The sequence below is a fragment of the Harpia harpyja genome, chromosome 1 (genome assembly GCF_026419915.1).
Source record: "Harpia harpyja isolate bHarHar1 chromosome 1, bHarHar1 primary haplotype, whole genome shotgun sequence".
NCBI classification, from domain to species: Eukaryota; Metazoa; Chordata; class Aves; order Accipitriformes; family Accipitridae; genus Harpia; species Harpia harpyja.
Window position 1 is genome coordinate 108,703,205 of NC_068940.1, and position 18,571 is coordinate 108,721,775.

Consider the following 18,571-nt stretch of genomic DNA (forward strand, 5'->3'; position numbering starts at 1 on the left):
CCCCCGTTGAAGGAGCTGCTGGTACACCCAGGGCAGCTGGCCCTTTGCTGCTCGCCTTTCTATTAGCCACAAATGTTGTGAGATAAAAAGATCACACAAGTGTCCTTTTAGGCCACAAAAGGTAAAGCAATATGAAAGAAAACACTAAGCTTTGCGGCATTCAGGAGCTTGTGGTAGAAGCTGATGAAGCCGTAAGCTGCTTTCAACACCAGTTTTAAGGATGACAGATGGAGGCAAGGAAAAAATACCCACCCAGTTCTCCGCTTTAGCCTCCAGTGGATTTGAAGTCACATTGCTGTATTTTAAGTGAAGCTTTTAATGCTGACCCCATTGTTGGCCACCTGCTCTTCATCCCCACACTTTCTGCTGAAACTATTAACATCCTTAACAAAACAGCCCTCTCAGGTGCTCCACTGGGAAAGCGTCCAGCGCAAACAAGGATCTTCATCCAAAAGTGAGCTGCAACTCCCTGCAGCGTAGATGGTACGACGGAAATACACCGCTTTGAAATTCAGATGGCTGCAGCCCTGGTATTCCCAAGTCATGGGAGTGATTAAAGACCCAAGTCCCCATCAGCCTGGAAACAGCCCGGACTGGGGCTGAACTGGACTTTCCCAGCTCTGTCCACCCCTGCCAGAGTCCCAGGCCCCTGCACGAGGCCACAAACAGTTCGCACCCAGCCGCCTTTGCCAGTTACAGGTACACAAATATCATGCAGCTCTGCCAGCTGAGCCAGAAAACCAGCCTTCCTCCAACTGGTCCAATTCCTGCAGCTTACAGGAAAGCAGGGTGCTATTTTTCATCATGTAAAGTTATCCCGGAAGCAACAAGCAAAGAACACAAGACAGGAAAAACAGCGATTGCCAACATGGTTTTTTCAAGCCACGGTGCACAATGCCGAGGAGTTCACCAGAACGCACGCCTTCTACCACAAGACAAGTTGAGTTAGACAAACCATTGAGATTTTAAGTACTTCATTCTCTCAGCCCGCAGTGGTCTAGTACAGTTGCGGGCTGATACGGTACAGATTTTAGAAACATACATCTCGCAGCCTTCTCCTTCCCACCCCCAGGACTGTTCCCAAACACAGCACACAGACAGAACTAGATGGGGTATATAGCAAGGGGTCACAGTTCTGTCTCTTCAGGGTTACCAGCATATCTGGTCCCTCCAAGCACAGACTGTGGCTCGTGTCCCCCAGTAGTGCTGGGCCACAGAGGGCCGCAACGCCCACACCACATTCAGTTTCCTGGATATCAGGAAGTTTGGGATAACGAGCTGAGTTAGGGGCATTCGCAGGAAGTACAACTGTAAAGCCACAAATTGCTATAATGGTTTTGCTCCAGCTGAGTGACCTTGGAAAAGAGCATCGTGGCTCTGTCAACAGTCTCCATCTGCTTTTTTTGAACACGGCTGGCGAGTTAAACTTTTACATAGAGCGACTATTTGTTTACGAAGTTGTACCGAGACATGTTGCCCAGCTGTTGTATTGCTAAACTGATTATTTACCACTTTGGCTTGGCACAACAGGTCTTGCACCAAAAAAGCAGTTTGGGTCAATCGTGTTGCTGCCCGTGTCGCAGGCAGCCGGCCTTCACCCGCACATGATCTCCCACCACCACGCAGCCCCCCCCAGGCACCTCACCAGCTTCCGCCTGGAGTTCAGACTTTCCAGGCGAGATGTGGGAGAGTTGGTAATGGCCATTTCTGATTTAGCATTTCATCATCTTCTCATTCAAGGTATTCGGCTTTGAGGGAAACCAGCAAAATCCGATTTATTTTTTTTTTAAATGAGAAAGTTAGAGTTCAAAGTTTATCTTTTCAGTTCTCAAGAGGATTAACAGCAGGCTTTAAGAAACAGTTTTTTAAAAAATCAAGTTAAAATTCCACATAAGGCACCTCTATTTCAGTTTTTTTTTTTGACACAGATACAATGGCACGCAAGACTAGCTCACAGGGAGCAAGCCAAGCCATGTGAAGCATGGATTTCTGCTAAAGAGCCGAGAGCTTCCAGGATGGGTGCCTGGTCCCAGGCTGCACGCCCGGCCTTGGGAACACTAGTTTCACCAGGAAGTTTTTGTGTGATTTTTGAGGAAGATGAGCTACAGCGATCATCACAGCGTTGCTGCGGCAAGCAGCCAGCCTTACCCTGAAAGCCCTGGGCTATGGTAAGGCTCATTAGTTGTAGGTGGGTCTTCCGTGACTCCAAAAATTAGCAGCAAAGCAGCTGTGCCACAGAACCATGAATTCTGCTTTAGGTGGACAATTTGTAGGGCTCAGCTGTAGGGTACAATGCCAGCTGAGGAAGTTCTTCTTCCTTCAAGAATTAATTGTATTTCCTGCCTTTCCTGGCAGAAGGTGCTTCTGCTGCTGGAGAAGTGGCCAAAGTCAAACCCACAGCAGCAGAAGCAGGTTCAGAACAGCCTCCCAGGATCATCAGTGTGATTCCTCACAGCCGGGCTCTTTTCTGAACACATTTCACAATAATAATACACAGCCTTGGAGGGAGCAGCGGCAGTAACTTGCTGCTGTTGAGAAATCTGGTAACAGCTTTGCCACCCAGTACTTCTGGGATGACCTGACAGCCTAATTCTGAATTACCCTCAGTTCCCAGAAGTTATCCCTACTTTAAAACACCAACTCCTCTAGAACCAAAGCAGCAGCTAAATTCAAATTACTATGAAATAAAGCAATTGTGATATCTATCTACCATAAGCAATTTCCCCTCAGACTGTCTTCAAGAGGCCTCCCACAGCAGAACACGGATGTTCAGCAAGGTGGGAACCTCTAGTTGTAATGAACTATTTCCCATTTTACTTCACCACAACATGTTATGCTATGAAAACACAGAATCAAAGCTGCAGCTGAGAAAAATAATTAAACCCCTCTACCCCCCCAACAGCAGGCTGCCCTTTAGCAGAAACAAGGTTTAAGTACAATCCAGAGGATTCAACTGCAGCGGTATTAGCTTCATTTGACTGTATTTAAATAAAACAAAGCATTAAAAAAAAAAAAAAAAACCAGGCACTAAAACACCCTCAATGCTTACACCATGTACCAGCCGAGCCCCATGTACGTGGCACGCAACAGCCTCTCCCCACCCCTCCCTGGGCAGGCTGTCAGGCAGTTTGTGGATGTCACAGAACACGAGAAGCCATTTCCACAAAGCAGCGTAACAAGAAGATTCAGAAGTCAGCTCCCAACCAGCACCCAGGTTGCTCGGTTCAAGCCTGCAGCCACAAGTCCCACGGTGTTCCCAGCAAGATGACAGACGAGGACAGAGCTGGTACCTGATAACCACAAACACGGAACAGGCACGTCTCCCTCCCACTGCAGCCTCCCCCTCCCCACAATGGGCAGTCTTGTTCAGCTCAGCCCTTAGAGTTTCTTCAGGCGACTGTACAGTTCCCTTTTGCTCTTCTCGCCAGCCCATGTTCGGCTTTTGGTGCGGAATCTTTTCAAGTCTTCTTTAAAGTCTTTGTGATGCATGGGCCGATAACTCTGGGGCTCGCAGAAACTCTGGGGAAAGAGAAACTGGTTTCACTTCAGTGTGTCAGGAGTGATGATCTCTTTTGAGACTCACCAACAGAGCCTGATAGCAACCATTCGAACAACTACCAGCAGAAAAAAACAGAAACAGCCCCCCCACAATCTATGCAGGAGCTTCATACCAGACACTCACAAACAAAGCCGTGATATTCAGATTACGGCTACTTCAGAAGTGATAGCTATTAAACAAAGGACTGTCAGGCCTGTGTACAGAGCTCTCACCCCAAATTTTCTGGCAGACATCAATACACAAACTAAGCCTGTCTAGTATTCACCTTGAAACAGCACAGATTTGAAGAATACTTGTATCTCGGGACCGGCCCGCCCCTGGCTCACACACCAGAGCATCAAAGGCTGCTGTCGGCTGTTCCATGCTGCCACCTTGAGGCCCTCGGTCCTTCCACCTCAGGAGAGGATACCCACGGGGCCCGAAACAAAACCCGGGCATCCACCGCCACAGGGGAGCCAGCAGATCCCAGGGAGAGCCAAAAACCAGGACAGCACTCACTGGCATAAACATCGGCATCCCCCACGACGGCCCAAACGCTGGGAGACCCAATATCCCACTGGGAAACAGCCAGCCAGCCACAGAAAGGCCAAATGTCTCGCATCTCTGAAAACACACCAAGTCACAGAACAGGAAGGTAATCTAAGAGATACTCTGAAGTGTGGGGGCCTGAGAGGGACTTAAGTGACAGCCAGGCCACAGTCTAGTTTGTGTCAGAACAGCGGGAAGAACTAGCTGGAGAAAGAGAGTACAGCCACTGAAACGCTGAAGTGGCAGAAGCCAAGTGATACAAGAGACGCCATCCTCAGAACACTGGGAAGAGAGCTGCTGGGCATTTTTTAGTTTACTTTTCTGAATTAGAGGCTGAAAACTCAGAGTTTGAGTTTTTCAGTTTTGCTATTTTAGTATGAAACTTCAGCTTTCCATTTATTAATATGGCAGTTACTATCAAGCCTGTCTTCTCTCCTAGTCTTTGCAGGCTAAGCAGTCTTAAATTCCTTCTCCAAACGACATTTTGGCCTCCTAGTTGTTACAAAGGGCAGAAACCAGTTTTATATTTTACTCTTGAGACAAGTGGAAAAACCTTTCAGCTATGGCAGCAAGACAGCTCTGAAGTACGGAATAGGCTTAGTGAGCCTCACTGCCAAATTTTAACTGCTCCCAATACAGTAGAGCACTGTGAAACAGAGCAGGAAAAGCTACCCCAGCAAAAAACACTACTCCAAAGAGAAGTCTGATCAAGTATGAATACATCAATATTGTTGATCTATTGTTTCTTCTCCTCTGAGTGCAAAAGATGAATTTAAGAGAACGTCACTTACGCGGCATCTTAAGAAGAAGTCCTTGTAACCCCCCTTCAGGACATACAGTTCTGGGTAATGGAGGTTGGGGTATTCGTTACCCAGCCTGTCCCGCTCTCTCACAAACCGGCACCTGTAGCAGGAAAAAAATCCTGTGTTAAATCTCGCATTCAACAAGTAACACCTGAAAACAGCTCTCGCCCAAAACTTCCCATTCCTGGGATTATAGAAGCAAGCCATTGCCTATCAGGAACAGGCTGAGAAGCCACACTGGCTGCAAAGCTGTGGCTAACTGGTTTTTCCTTTCCCTCTCTAAGCATTCCAGTGCGCCAGCCCAACTTCAGCATGGCCATTCACATCATGGGCTGTGTCACATGCCTGCCAGAGCTGACAACCAACATCTCCTCATGAAAACTGTGTATTAAGTAGCACACCAGCACAGTAACTGGTGCCATCCCAAAAGCTTTGCTCTCAACTAGCACAGTAGTAAGTTCTTATCTAGGGGAGTGTGGGATAACTCACATGCGAGGACCCCGCTCCGAAGAAAACTCGCAGTGGAACACTACTATCACTCGTTTGTTCTCTGATGGCTGGATTGGCTTCTTAAGCAAGAAGTCTTCCACATCCTCTTCCATATGTAGGTTTACAGCACCCTGTAAAGGCAGAGTAATGCCCGAGCACATGCTGTGAGTAGAGGAGAATAGTAACAAACCTATCCCACTTCCTTGCAAGCTGTTTCCTCATCTTAGTTTCCTAGAGGAGCTCTGGCAACCCTCTCCAGCCATTGGAAACACAGCTTCAAACCCAAGCAGAACATTACAGATAGTCTAACGCCGACTCTGGGTGACCTGGACCTGATTCAGATTGCTGTTTCAACAGCTATAGGTTGTGGCTCATTAGATTTCCTTTCCCATCTCATTGTATTTGAGAGGGCCAGCCAGCTTACTCAAGCAGCAAACTTCAACATTAATTATGTTTTGCACAGCCATTTGTTCTTTGAAGTCTGTGGTTTAAATGAAGTTTAATATTCTAAATTTTAGCTTCCCTAGATCTCAGGATGCTGGACACCGAGTGTCTTACATCCTCCTCTGGAACCGTCTCCCTGCTTGCCACACAGGCCACGTCTTCTGCTTAAGGAAAGCAGAATGTTCCCTCCTTTGAGGGAAAACTCACTTTATGAGCCAAGTGTGAGCTCAGTGTCCTGAGATTCATGCAGCGTGTAGGCGTAACAGGATCACAGACCCCAGTGGGGCACTTGGGCGCCTCAGCTATAACATATCCACATGGCCTTGGATACTTGCTAGTAAAAAGCAGCCCCACATGGTGCCAAGTGACCCCAGTTTGCAACTTCAGACAACTCTACATTGCTTTTATGGGGTCAACATACCTTGATGTGTCCTCCTTCGTACTCATACGGGTATCTACAATCAATTATCACACATTCCTTGATGAAGCTCGCAAACTTCCCAGTCAGCACAGACACAATCTGGAAAAAAAAAAAAAAGTTCAGTTGTTTCAACATGTTTTTGTATTATTCCCCCCCAGTAAAGAATTTTTCTTACTGTCCCTGGGGCACATACCATTTCTGAGTCAATATATTTTAAGTCTTGATGTTTCCCATCGACAGTATGGAATAAATAACCCTGTAAGACAGACAGCATTTAATTGAGAAAATTCCAAACACGAGCCACATAGGCAATAGCACAGTGTCCAGCAGTTAATCTTGTAACGCAGACACTTTATTGACAAGAATCTCTTCAGCAAAGCTCAAGAGTTAAAACTAAGAATTCTAAAATTCAGGGACAGAATTTTATTTTTGGTTCCTATACTGAAGGGATTTTGTAGATCTTTTTGAATAACCACAAATTAATCGCTTTGCATCTAACCTATGAAAGCACCCTTCTCACAGACAGCCTTTCCTAGTAATTTGAATATGTACTGTTAAAGAAGGGAAGTGCTTTACTTGGGCTGGTTTGAGACATCTCTACCAAGAGAGGCCATTAAAACACTTGAATTAACACTTGACCATTAAATCACTTGAATTACCTTTGAGAAGTCACCAATAAGGTCTCTCTGGTCACTGTCCAAAATGCTTTCGATCTCTGCTGTGGAGGATTGTGTCTTTACCATTTTCAAACTCTAGAGGAACACAGGTTAGAGATCAATGCTGAGCACTGACAGCAGAGAGGGATCCTTTTCCCATAACATAACAGAAAACTCAGAGTTTACCCTGAAGCCCTGAACTACAACTCCCCAGCCTCCCCTTTGGATTAAAGCAAAACTCAGGCTCAAGAGTATGCAACTACTGCACCAGCTCCCCCAAATCTCCTGCACTATGCAGAGAGAATGCAGTTTTGCTAGGTCAGCAATTCACCTGAAGAAGCTCTCTCATCAACCTTCATAAACTAGACACCTATATTAGATTCTCTCCTAATCAATTTTCTATTACAAAATTGGATGCCAAGCCACCAACCGTCGAGTCCTCAGAAGGTGTTCCAGGCAGGCTTTTCCTCTTCTTGCTCTTCCCTGGAGAATTCTCTTCCTGGGATCTCTCCATCCTTTTCTGGGTGGTTCTTCCTACACCACTAGTCAGAGATGAAGAGCCAAACAACCGGCATCGTTTGGCCTGCGAGGAAGGGGAGAAGTTAGGGGCTGTCTAGCAAAGATTTAGGTTAGAAACTAAGCAAGCCTCAGACTTTCAGACTATTACAAATTTTGCCTTATATAACACACAGCCACCGCACAGCAACAGCAGGATGTTAATAGGGTCATCTAAATTCAGGACCTACGTTTCCAGTAATACTTGTTTCTTGCTCTTCGGACTGGGTGAGCTTGGAGCACCATAAGCAATATGAAATGCTAGCAGAGTGCTTTATACCAATTAGCAGACAATCTATCAGCACATTAAGGAGCCTTTTGCTGGAGTCTAAACTCCCTTCGAAGTCTGTTATCATAAGATCAGGCTACAGGCATTCCAGGTAAGTCTGTGCAGAATGTACTCAAGATATGTCAACAAGTATCTGATAAGGGACGTCCAGATCTTCTCACATTTATGAAGTGGTTTTGTAAAAAGAAAGTTAATGCCTATATAGGCAGACAATGAGCATTGTTGCACACTGACGATGTCCTTGAGGTAAACAGGCTTTAGAGATAAGCAAATACTGAAGGGGGTTTATGCTGTATCTTGTTTTGTTGTTGTTATTAGGGATACAGGATCAGAGACAGTGTGATCACTTGTCCCAGTAGTGAAAACGTCTGCCAGAACAAAGTCCCCATCTCTGTTCTGTTGTGCTTTACCAGAACACTTACCCGATTGTCTGTTTTCCTCATGACTAGTGGTGCAGTCCAGAGGCTCGCCACATCAGATGGCATCTCCTCATCGTTCTGAGAAAAAAAGAAAGTTCATTCTCATCTACTTCACTGTGGGCAGAGACTGTAAATACAGCTTCTACACAGCACGGGCAAACATTCCAGCTGAATTCAGCTGTCAGAGCAGTTTTAGGAATGAATTTAACTCAATTACTAGTCCAATACTCAAATGAAATAATGGAACCCAGTCGAGACACATTAGACAAGGTAAGTTATATCAATTCATTGATTGATTAACAATGATGTTCCTCCAAAGCTTTAAGCATTTCAAATTCAGTTAGAAACAGTCTTCTATTTAAGTGGCTCAAAAGTAAATATCACCTCTAGCTCCTTCAGCAAGTTTCTAAAGAAAAATGCCAACTATTCAAATAATTCTCTTGAGCAATGCAATTCTTATCTGCCAAGAGGAACAGCAGCAATTCTTAAACTAACGGCTGTTCACACAGCAAGTAAATCCCACTGTCTGCACAAGGAAAGAGCACATATAAGATAGAGACACTGAAACATAAGAGTTGAAAAAAGATGATGATAACTCATCTTCTAGGATTCCCTAGTATGTAGCTTTTTGCAGTTTGACTTACCACACTGACTTCTGCTAGAACATACGGGCACCACGGACACATATTGTTGGCAGACTATTAACATTAGACAGCTGATTTTGAAATGTCTATCGTATTTCCTTTGTACGTACCTTCAAATCTTGCTCATCTAGCAGCTCTAGGAATCCATCGTCATCTTCACTTTCAGAGGAAGTCAGAGAAGACTGCTGCAGGAAAGCTGGCCTGTAGTTCTCCTGTTCACCCATCGGTATTTCACCCATGGGAAACTGAGACAAGACAGTTTTAACAGCATTCCTTCTCTTTACTGCAGGGTGCTATAACCACAGAGATGATGCTGTGCCTCTCACTGCACTACAGAAAACATGGTGGTTATTCCACCACCTTGAATACACTGGCTTGAGCAAACCCCAAAGCGAGTTCCAATACTTCTACTGGATCCCTAGAACAGCAGGGTGCTCCATTAACCTCATTAAGCAATAACCCTCTTCTGTGGAAGAAGCTATCCAGTGAACATGCAAAGGAGAGAAATGGGTGCTGTCAGTAAGATCAAGAACTAATATAAACTGCAGCTGATAAGCCCAAGATCAAGAGTGCTAAGCAGGATGAAGGACTACCAGATCCAAGGAGTGGAGACAAGACTTAACCCCCCAGCTCTGTTTCCGTGCAAGGACCCATCATGTTTTTTCATTCTATTTGCTTTTTCTAAGCGATAGAATACAAAGAAGGTAATATTTTCTTCCTGGATGTCATATCTGGACATAAGATCCAGTTGCATCCACACAATTGGCTTCATTGTTCCAAATGCATCTGCCTCAATATAAGTATCTACTTTATTGGTAGTGAAAACAATTACAAACTAAATTCCTCTATTCCACATCAGTGTCCACACTCCCTTGACTTACTGCAGCATAACCTCAGCTCTGTATTGACTAACTTTTCACAGACTACAGAACAATCCATGTTTCAAACTTCTGACCATCTCATAAGCCAAATGCGAGAAGAGTTTTCTTGTCTGGCAGATAGATAAGTTTTTCTGTTTGGCACATGAAGAGTGGTGACTAACAGCACTGCCTTAGAACCGTGATGCAATTTTTTCTTCCTCACAGACAGTAGGTATGCAGAGAATTAGGTGAGAATTAGTTGTAAAGAACACTGTAATACTTACTATCTGAGCTGAAGATGACTTCTGCCTTGGTCCAGGAACACCTTTTCCATCACGGGAATGGATGTGCACAGAACAACGAGAAGCTGGTTTGGTTGGCTTCTTAAACTCAAACGATTCCTGAATTAAAAAGGAGCAAAGTGATCATTTTACCAAAATGACAAACTGTGTAAATTGCTAGGATCATTTTATCTTTTCAGGTTTGTTTTTTTTTTTAAACTACCTGAGGTTTTGGGTTTAAGTTCCCTGCTGCCAACAGGAACAGTCTGAAGGCGAATGTTTTTGAATTAAAGATGTTACAATAGTGATTCATTTAATGTAATCAAGCTTTTATCATCTTGATATCTCCTACAGGCTTAAGGCTTTTCTATTTTTTTGTCAGTCAACTTCTCTGCAAAAGAAATAATTTTTAAAGGCAGCCAAGGCTGTCTCCTGACACCCACTCTTCTGTAGAGACCCGTCGGAGTCCTACTGGTGGGATTTCCAGCAGCAAGGCCTTTCAGACCAAGTAGGCAAAAGGACATTTGTGCTGTGAGGAACCAGGACTCCCCATGTCAGCAGTGGAAAGAGATGAGGTGATCTATCTGAACAGCTGTCTGGAGGCACCCCTCATAGCTATCTAAAGCTAGCAGTATGAATACATCTTCCCTTGCCACAGCCTAAAAGGAGTCAGGTTCGGTAGCACAAATGTAGAGCTGCGCAATCAAAGTCTACCAAATTTTTATTAACCCATAATCAGTTTGCAGTCGCTATAATCAGTGCTGTTGCACTTCGCTGCAAGTTCCCCTAAGATAAGCTATACAAAACTTTGTTATGTCTGAACTACAGCCAGGCAGAGAGTAAAAGAAGCCTTTTCCACCACATCCACTTGTTGAAGTGGTGTGCTAATTCAGCTTCCTTGGTACCGCCTCTTACACCATACCATCACAGGCAACAGAAAGCAACACTTACATTCTCCTTATTTTCATCTTGTTCCAGCAGTTGAAAAGCATCACCATCCAGAGAATTGGAATGGTTTCTCTTCAGGGCAGGACTGGATCCCAGGAGGCTTTGCTACAACATTCATACAAAAGTGCCAGTTCAGTATTGTGCAATATAGTCTTTGCACAACTACATTTTAAGCAAAACAGGGATTAATAAAGACTGTAAGGTCTCCAACTACAAATTGGTGCAAACTATGTGCATGAGTCTTTTATGCTGGACATCTCGGTACAGGTACCAAAATGCTTCAACTGCATTAGGGACAAAGCCACATCACTGAAATTTCACACCAACATGAACGAGACTTCGAGTTTACAAGCTGTAATTTTGACAGTTTTCATTAAGCACCACAGCAGCTGTTCTTGAAGCCGGAAAATTAACAAGTTATGGAATGTATCCAACTAAAAACACTTAACATGCTAAATCCTTTAACATTTATAGAATATCAGTACCACCCTCACTTACTGGCAGTGAATGTATTCTTCTGAAAGGCATTCGTATGCTACAATGAAAAAGAACCAAGATTTATTTCAACATTTTGTTTTGAAAGACAGTAACATGAATAGAACTCACTCCCCCCCCACCAGTAAAACTCCATAAGCTACAACAGTCACTGACAAAGAAGTTAAAAGTATACTTACTTTAGTCTGCTAGATTCAAGAATTGCTTTCTCAAACCTAAAAGCAAGTGAGATGCCCCACAGTTAGTACTGAAGGATAGTACACTAAAAATCAACCTTGTATTTAAGTCATGGAGTGTTATGCTAAGCAGAAGCCAACATGCTTCTTGATGACACTTTGTCTTTCTCAAAAGCTATTTATAGCCAGCTTAACCCATCATAGTTTTTAAAACACTAGCTAGACTCCTTCTCCCCCTCCTTTCCCCAAATTCTTTTCAGCATTGTTTAGGCAAGAGCTAGGTTGAAGGAAGAAAAGCTCAGTAAATCAGGAACCAAGGACATCTGTCCCCCATTCCTGGGGACAGAAGATTAGGGAAAGAAAAAATAATCTAATTGAGAGCAGCAAATTCAAAGCTCAAATAAACTGCTTAGTATCAGTTAAGGCATATACAAGCATAAATTATAGTTTAAGTGGTGAGTGAAAACTGCAACTTACATGCAGTTTGGTACAGCCTCATACTCCTGGTAAGGTGCCAATGTCATGTTCAAACAGTCTGGTTGGTACAACACATTAACTCAAACCCAAGACTTGTTAAGTACTCTGGGACACAGACAAGACAGAAAGCCTAGCATCTCAAGTGGCAGAGCACTACAGCACGCACTTCTAGAAGTTTCAGAGAGAAAAGCCCACTGCACACATGCCAGCAAAGGAAAAGCCACGTCAAGCTTCTCATTAGCCTACGTTTGTTAATGGTGCAACACGAAATGCCAGAAGTCAGGCTTAGCATATGGTTACATACGTTTCCTCCATGGTATTGTCTGAGGTTGCAGGACCAGGTGAATCCAAAGCACAACCTGCAGAGGAGAGACAGTGTTTTCAACCAAGTGGTACCTTAGCACCTAGGAAACGCGAAGTATTGGACATTGCAAGATTTCCTCTGAAAGACCCTGAGCTTAGAGAGGAAACTGATGTAGGAAATCCAGTCTGCAGCCTCATCTCAGGGTAGAAGCAGTTACAGATACTCCATACTCTTGGTTTTTCACCATCGATAATCAGGTGTTAGTGCTTGGGGAAAAATAGGAGTAATTAAAAAAAGCACCCCTAACCCTGTCTAGAATGTCATATAGAACAGAGTGCTACCACGTAACGTGGAATACCCTTGTCTTATTCTCTCACACACACATCTTAATAAACAACTTAATCCTTCAGGGTTTTTTAAGCCATGTGTTTAGTTACACCTCTTTATAGGAAGAAACTCTGGCCTCATTCCAAAAAAAGTAGTCAAAAGACCCTTCTTAATGCATGCAAGGGTACTAGAAACAACTGCAAGCACTCCCTAAGCACAAACCAAGTGAAACATTACAACTACATAGCACCTAAGTACAGTCAAATATGAAGCCTACTTAAGCACAGATCCCCGAGGAGTTTTTGTATTATGGTAGTATTCACAAGCCCTAGTGATAGGCCAACAGCTTACCAGAATGCACTCTATACCATCATGACAAGACTTGCTGCTACTTCAGTGACTATGATCTAAACAAACAACTACAAAGAATTAATTTGACTAACATGACAGGTAGTGGTCTTGGCACAGCAGAAACCTTATTCATGAGTGTTTTGTAAGCACTTAAGACCTGTTTTGGAGACAGGAAAAGAAGAAAAAAGCCAAGAAGAAAGTGAAGATTTAGCAAGCTTGGTTTTTCTATCCTGCTCCGTGGTTTGTGAGCTATGCCCATGTTTTAACAGTTCCTAAAGTTCCTTTGAAGGCTGAAAGTACCACATGCAGTCAGACTGGTGCATAAATTCAGGTGGAGACACTGATTTCCATCGCTGGGCTGGACCAATGAAGTATCAGAAGCTTCCCTGATTCTACAAGTTATGGGGTAATAGCTTCTAGTGAAATTTCATTTTCACTGATAAAGCATCTCATCTGAAAAAAATACTTCTAGGCAAGTATCAGTACTAAGAAAGATGCAGCTCCCTAGGTTTTAGATAAACAATCAGCTCTTGTTAACAAAAAGCCACAAAAGAACCACCCAAGCCACAAGACAAACCCTGCTCAACAGCCTTGATTTGAGTGTGCAGAGCAGGTTAGCACAGTTTGGGTTTAAAGAGAGAAACCACACAGCAACGACTTGCTTTCATCCAAGTTATCACCCTCCAAAGGGCAGAAACTCAAACCGGTCCCATTCAGAGCTGAATGCAGATATGCAACGGATCCTAACAATGAAGAATGAAACACTATCTCCCCATTTTCCAGACCACAGCCCCAACACGCAACTATAAATGCTCACAAGCCAATATCTGCAAGACACCACAGCCTAGAGAATGGTGGGAATCCAATTCACTAGTGAAGCCTATCTTGGGCTATCTGTAGCAGCCTTCATCTTCAGCCATCTCTACTGCAAGAAAGGCTGACACACTCATGATAAGGTGTTGACCTACTACCATGTACAGAGCAGAACATCAAGGCAATCAGAAAATGGCAGTGATAAACATCACCCTGGAGTACAAAGCATGACAGGTCAGTGACCACATCTTAACAGCCATCCTAAGAAAAAAAAGGAAAAAGCCATCTCTGTCAGAGTGAACCAGTTTTTCCTCCGTGCTAGCTCTACTCCTAACATGCTCCAGGACAATTAAAGCAAAAAACCCACCCACAACCCAAACCACGAACTGCCGTGATGGTTTGCCTGCCTCCCTCCTTTCAAGAGCGTAAGAATGAGAAGTGGCTGCGGGGATTGCAGGCAGGCAGCATTAGTTCTCTCTCCAAACCCTGGAAGCTGCTTGCAGTAGAAGCCATGTAAAGATATGATGCTTTTCATTTCTTACTTGTTATTTATTAATTGAGAAAGCCATACCTGAGTCTGTTGATTCCGATGACACTGTTCTTTGTAAACCATTAGTATTCTTGTTCCCCACATCTTGCTCAGCGTTTTCATGCTGACTGTAAAGGAAGTTAGGTATTTGTTTTAAACGCTCACTGAAGCGAGAAATACAACATAGGAGTGCCTGAACGTAGATATACAGCACAGGTAGTCATAACCTGAAACCTTTATCATCAGCCAAGTGAAAGGATTCCAGCTTGGCAATCCTGCAGACTGCAGTCTCTCATGCTCCATGTGCTGTTGAGTACACAGGGATAATGCCACCACCAGATTACCACGCTCAGATCTAACACCTACAGGGGCTTCAGCTTCAGGTTTTGGTTTTCTTTCTTCAAACCTGCACATGCAGTGCTGATAATATTAGAACTTAGGCTTCCAAAACAGAGACAGGGAGAGTGCCATTCAAGACAATAATTACCCTGGTTGCCTTCTTGGTCACCTCACACCAAACTTCCAAGCTTTTCTCCATGACACACTAACTGGGAGGGTTTTTTTGAAACAATGTTTTAGAGCCTGTCCTGAGCTTGTGCCTTCACAAATGGAGGTCCTAATACAACAAATGACAGACCTTGCAATAAAACTTTAAGGACTAAAAACAATTTAAAGTGTGCAGTAGATTATTGGTGCCTGTAATCACACCAGCACCTCCCAAACCACTCACTAGAAACACCTCTATCAGAGCCCCCTCATCCTTCTCGGGACTGCAACCCTCTCTTCAGCAGCCACTCATTTAATTATTGTTTTGCATAGAAAAATTACCAAACTTCTAACTCAAACTCATTTTCATAAGTAGTTAGCTCTCAAATTTTGTCTTACCAACTAAGCAAGTTCTTCTCTGCTCACATAACCATCAGACCAGTCTAAATCATTCTCTGGTGAAGGGGCTCGAGGCATCCAGAGCCTGAGGAACACCAGCCCCTGACCTGACACGTGTGCAAGCACACACACTGCTCTAGGAGCAGGCAGGGAACCTCGAGGCAAGCTCTCCTGCCCAACTGCTGAGCCACATCAGACACACACTAGCTTCATATGTGGGCAGGGGTCACAGCAGCTTCAATACAGAGAGATATGCATATCACATGTAGCGTTACTCTATATTGCCTTAAATAAGGGAAAAGCTAACTGAGTGTGTTAATGGGTTAATTAAAAAAAATGCATCTGGGCACAAGCTAGGGCTACAAACTGAAAGGACAGAATAATGAACTGGGAGGGGGCTGGTGCAAATCATTTACAGGAATTCCAGGAATCTGAAGGAGGGAAGGATGATAAAGAAAGCAGGTGATTACAGAAATTAGAATGATATAAAAACAGCAAACAAAGGACAAATACCAGGGTGGCCATCAAGACCAGAGTGGGTCAGGGCAAAACGGGAGCCATACAAGAGACAAACTGTAGAGGTTACCATAGGAATAATGAGATTAAAGGAGTTAGACACTAGTAACAGCAAAATTGGATTGAGCAACTGCACGGCTGGAGTTACAGGCAGAAAGGAGCAGCAGAACCCAGAGACTGCAGCACTTTCCATATGCAAGACAGTAAAGAGAGGAGGGGAAGGACGGACACAAAGGTACCAGCATTAATTTGTGGGAGAGGGGAAAGCACCCAGTCCTGGGGCCAGGCACAGGGAAGGGCTCAGGAGCGAGGTGGATGCCCAGAGCAGAACCAGAGGAAGATGGTGGCACACCGCAGGGAGAAGATGGCCCACAGCGCAGGAGCCACGACCACATTGGGGGGGTGGGGGGGGTGGCCCAATCTCGGGGCTCCCTAGGGAGAAAGGGGCAGGAGAGAAGGGGGCTATTTGGTGGAAGGACGGGTGGGGGGAGAACAGAGCTCTGCGGGGGGGGGGGGGGGTTTAAGGGAGTCGTGGAGGCCTCGGGTTTGCAAGGGGGGGGGCATAGGAAGAACTCCTGAAGGCCTCATTTTGGGGCGGGGGGGAAGAAACAGCTCCTCGAGGCCTTGTTTTTTTGGGGGGAAGGTTAGGAGAAGAGGTCTTTGAGGCCTCAGTTTTAAGGGGGGTGTTTGGAAGGACAGAATGCAGGATGAGGTCCTCAAGGCCTCACTTTTGGAGGGAGAAGGAGATTAAGAGAGATCCTCAAGGCCTCGATTTGGGGGGGGGGGGCAGGGAAGAAGGAGAAGAAGATATCCACGAGGCCTCACTTTTGGGGGGGGTAGATGAGGTCCCCGAGGCCTTGCTTCTGAAAGAGGGGGGCAGGGAAGGAGAAGAGCTCCTCCAGGCCTTGGGGGGGGGGGGGGGGGGAATAGGAGAAAAGTTCCACAAGGCCTCGCTGCGGGGGGAGGGAGCGCAACGAAGAACGGAAGGAGAACAATTCCTCGAGGCCTTGCTGCTTTTTGGTTGTGTTTTTTTTCAAATGGGGGGAGGAGAAGAGCTCCCCCAAGCCTCGCTTCGGGTCCGGGGGTGGGGGGAGAAGAGGCCCTGGAGGCCTGATATGGCGGGGGGTGGGGGTGGGGGTTGTCCCTTAGGCCTCACTTCGGGTCCGGGAGGGAAGAAGGGAGGGAATGGGCCCTCGAGGCCTCGGGGTTTTTTTTGGGGGGGTGGTAGAGGCGGGGGTGGGGGGGTGCCCCGGGGACAGCGCTCAGCAGAAGGGGCTTCCCCCCGCTTTGACTGACCCGCGTCCCAGCTGCTCCATGGTGAGGCGGAGGTCGGAAACCGGCGAGAGGTCGGCGGGAAAGAGAGACTTGACCACGGCGGGTGAAGCCGGGGAGAGAAGCAGGAGGCGGCGGCGGTAAGAACCGCCCGGTGCGGGATCCATGGAGCCGAGCCGAGCTAAAGCCCTCACCGTCCTCCTGTCAGCGCAGCCCGCACCGCTTTGACCCCAGCCGCTACCCGTCGCCCGCTCCGAAGCTGGCGCCAAACTGCCCCTCCGCCAATCAAAACCCTCCTCTGCGCGACGTTTGAAGGGGGCGGGTGTTTTTCTTCAATCTCCCCGCCCGCCGCTTTCGTTCTGACCAGTAAGAACGCCAGCGGGCGCCTCGCTCCCCGCCTCCAACCGTTGCTTGACGTCGCCCCTGCCCAATAGAGAAGCCAGCCAATGGGGTGCCTCAAGTAGCGTTCCTGAGTGCCAAGGGGGGGACTACATTTCCCAGCATGCCACGCGGAGGAGGGCAACGCGTGAAACTCGTTGCCCTCCTCCGCGTTGCATGCTGGGAAATGTAGTCCCCGCTTTGCCGCCATATCTCCGACTGTCTCCCTTTAGCCGTCCCCCCCACCCGCCCTGGGCCTGAGGGGAAGTGGGTAAAACTGGGAAAGGTGAGGGGGGGAAAAAAAGGCATAAACTCAACAGGTAACTGGGTCTCGGTGAGCCGAGGAACCCTCCCCATGTCATTTCTCCTCAAAGGAGATCTCTGTGAGAGCAACAAACGAGCGGCATCACCAGGGAAGCGGTGGCCGCTTTTGTGAGGCGTTCGGTGAGCGGCAGCCTGAAAATAAGAAGCCAGCGCGCGTCCCTGCGGCACTGAGACGGGGTTCGTGGAGCGGTGGCACTTGTGGAATAGGAGTGGGAGAAGAGAGACATGTCAGCATGTGAGGCGCAGAAAGCAGGCGCAGCTGGGCTCCAAATAACCCCTGCAGACCTTTTCTCATGTCCTCTCCCTCCAAGAGGCTGTGATATTTACCCAGGCGCTGCTATTTGCCTTACAAATGGATACGATGCTCAGCTTTTCAGAGGACCCGTTGCCCTACCTTGCCTTTTTCCTGCCCTGTCCCCTGCCCGGGGTCACGGAGCAGGACGGATCGGCGATGGTTGTGCTGGGGAAAGGAGGGGACTCCTTGTGTGGGTCATCCCTCAGGCCTGTCTGGTTGTGGACACTGCAGGTGCAAGGGGAGCAGTCCCAGCTCCAAAACACACAGTCCCATTTTACAGGTGGAGAAACAGGGTGACACAGTGAAGTGCTCGGGACAGGCAGCGTGGCTCCAGTAGGTCGTGTGTCTTGTCACGTAAGGGTTTGCAGGTCTCTGCCGTCAAGCCGAGTCCCTGGCAGATGCGCTCTGCTGGATCTCCCTGGGGTGGTTTCGAAGGCTGCTGTCTCCAGGGCTGATCACACTGGGTCCAGTGCTCTCAGCCTGACGCAGAGACCTAAAGGCCTTGTCGGGGGATCCCACACCTCCAGGTGTCC

The 18,571-nt window shown here is 46.4% G+C and overlaps 1 protein-coding gene across 2 annotated transcripts; it reads right to left on the reverse strand.

Annotated features, from left to right (window-relative positions):
- Positions 1-1,749: 1,749 nt before the first annotated feature.
- Positions 1,750-17,502, reverse strand: CDC25A (cell division cycle 25A). 2 transcript variants are annotated; one of them, XM_052809372.1, is made up of 16 exons: positions 17,066-17,502; positions 14,411-14,496; positions 12,349-12,403; positions 11,571-11,606; positions 11,395-11,431; positions 10,900-11,001; positions 9,952-10,068; positions 8,918-9,052; positions 8,167-8,241; positions 7,331-7,483; positions 6,904-6,996; positions 6,438-6,500; positions 6,245-6,343; positions 5,380-5,510; positions 4,879-4,990; positions 1,750-3,519 (listed from the first exon to the last, which is right to left on the reverse strand). In XM_052809372.1, exons 1-16 carry the CDS (start codon positions 17,206-17,208, stop codon positions 3,379-3,381), a joined length of 1,578 nt encoding a protein of 525 aa, XP_052665332.1. In that variant the 5' UTR covers positions 17,209-17,502; the 3' UTR covers positions 1,750-3,378. The 2 variants fall into 2 exon arrangements, with proteins under 2 accessions (XP_052665332.1, XP_052665341.1); XM_052809381.1 differs by lacking the exons at positions 12,349-12,403; positions 14,411-14,496; positions 17,066-17,502 and adding an exon at positions 12,045-12,286.
- Between the last annotated feature and the right edge of the window lie 1,069 nt (positions 17,503-18,571).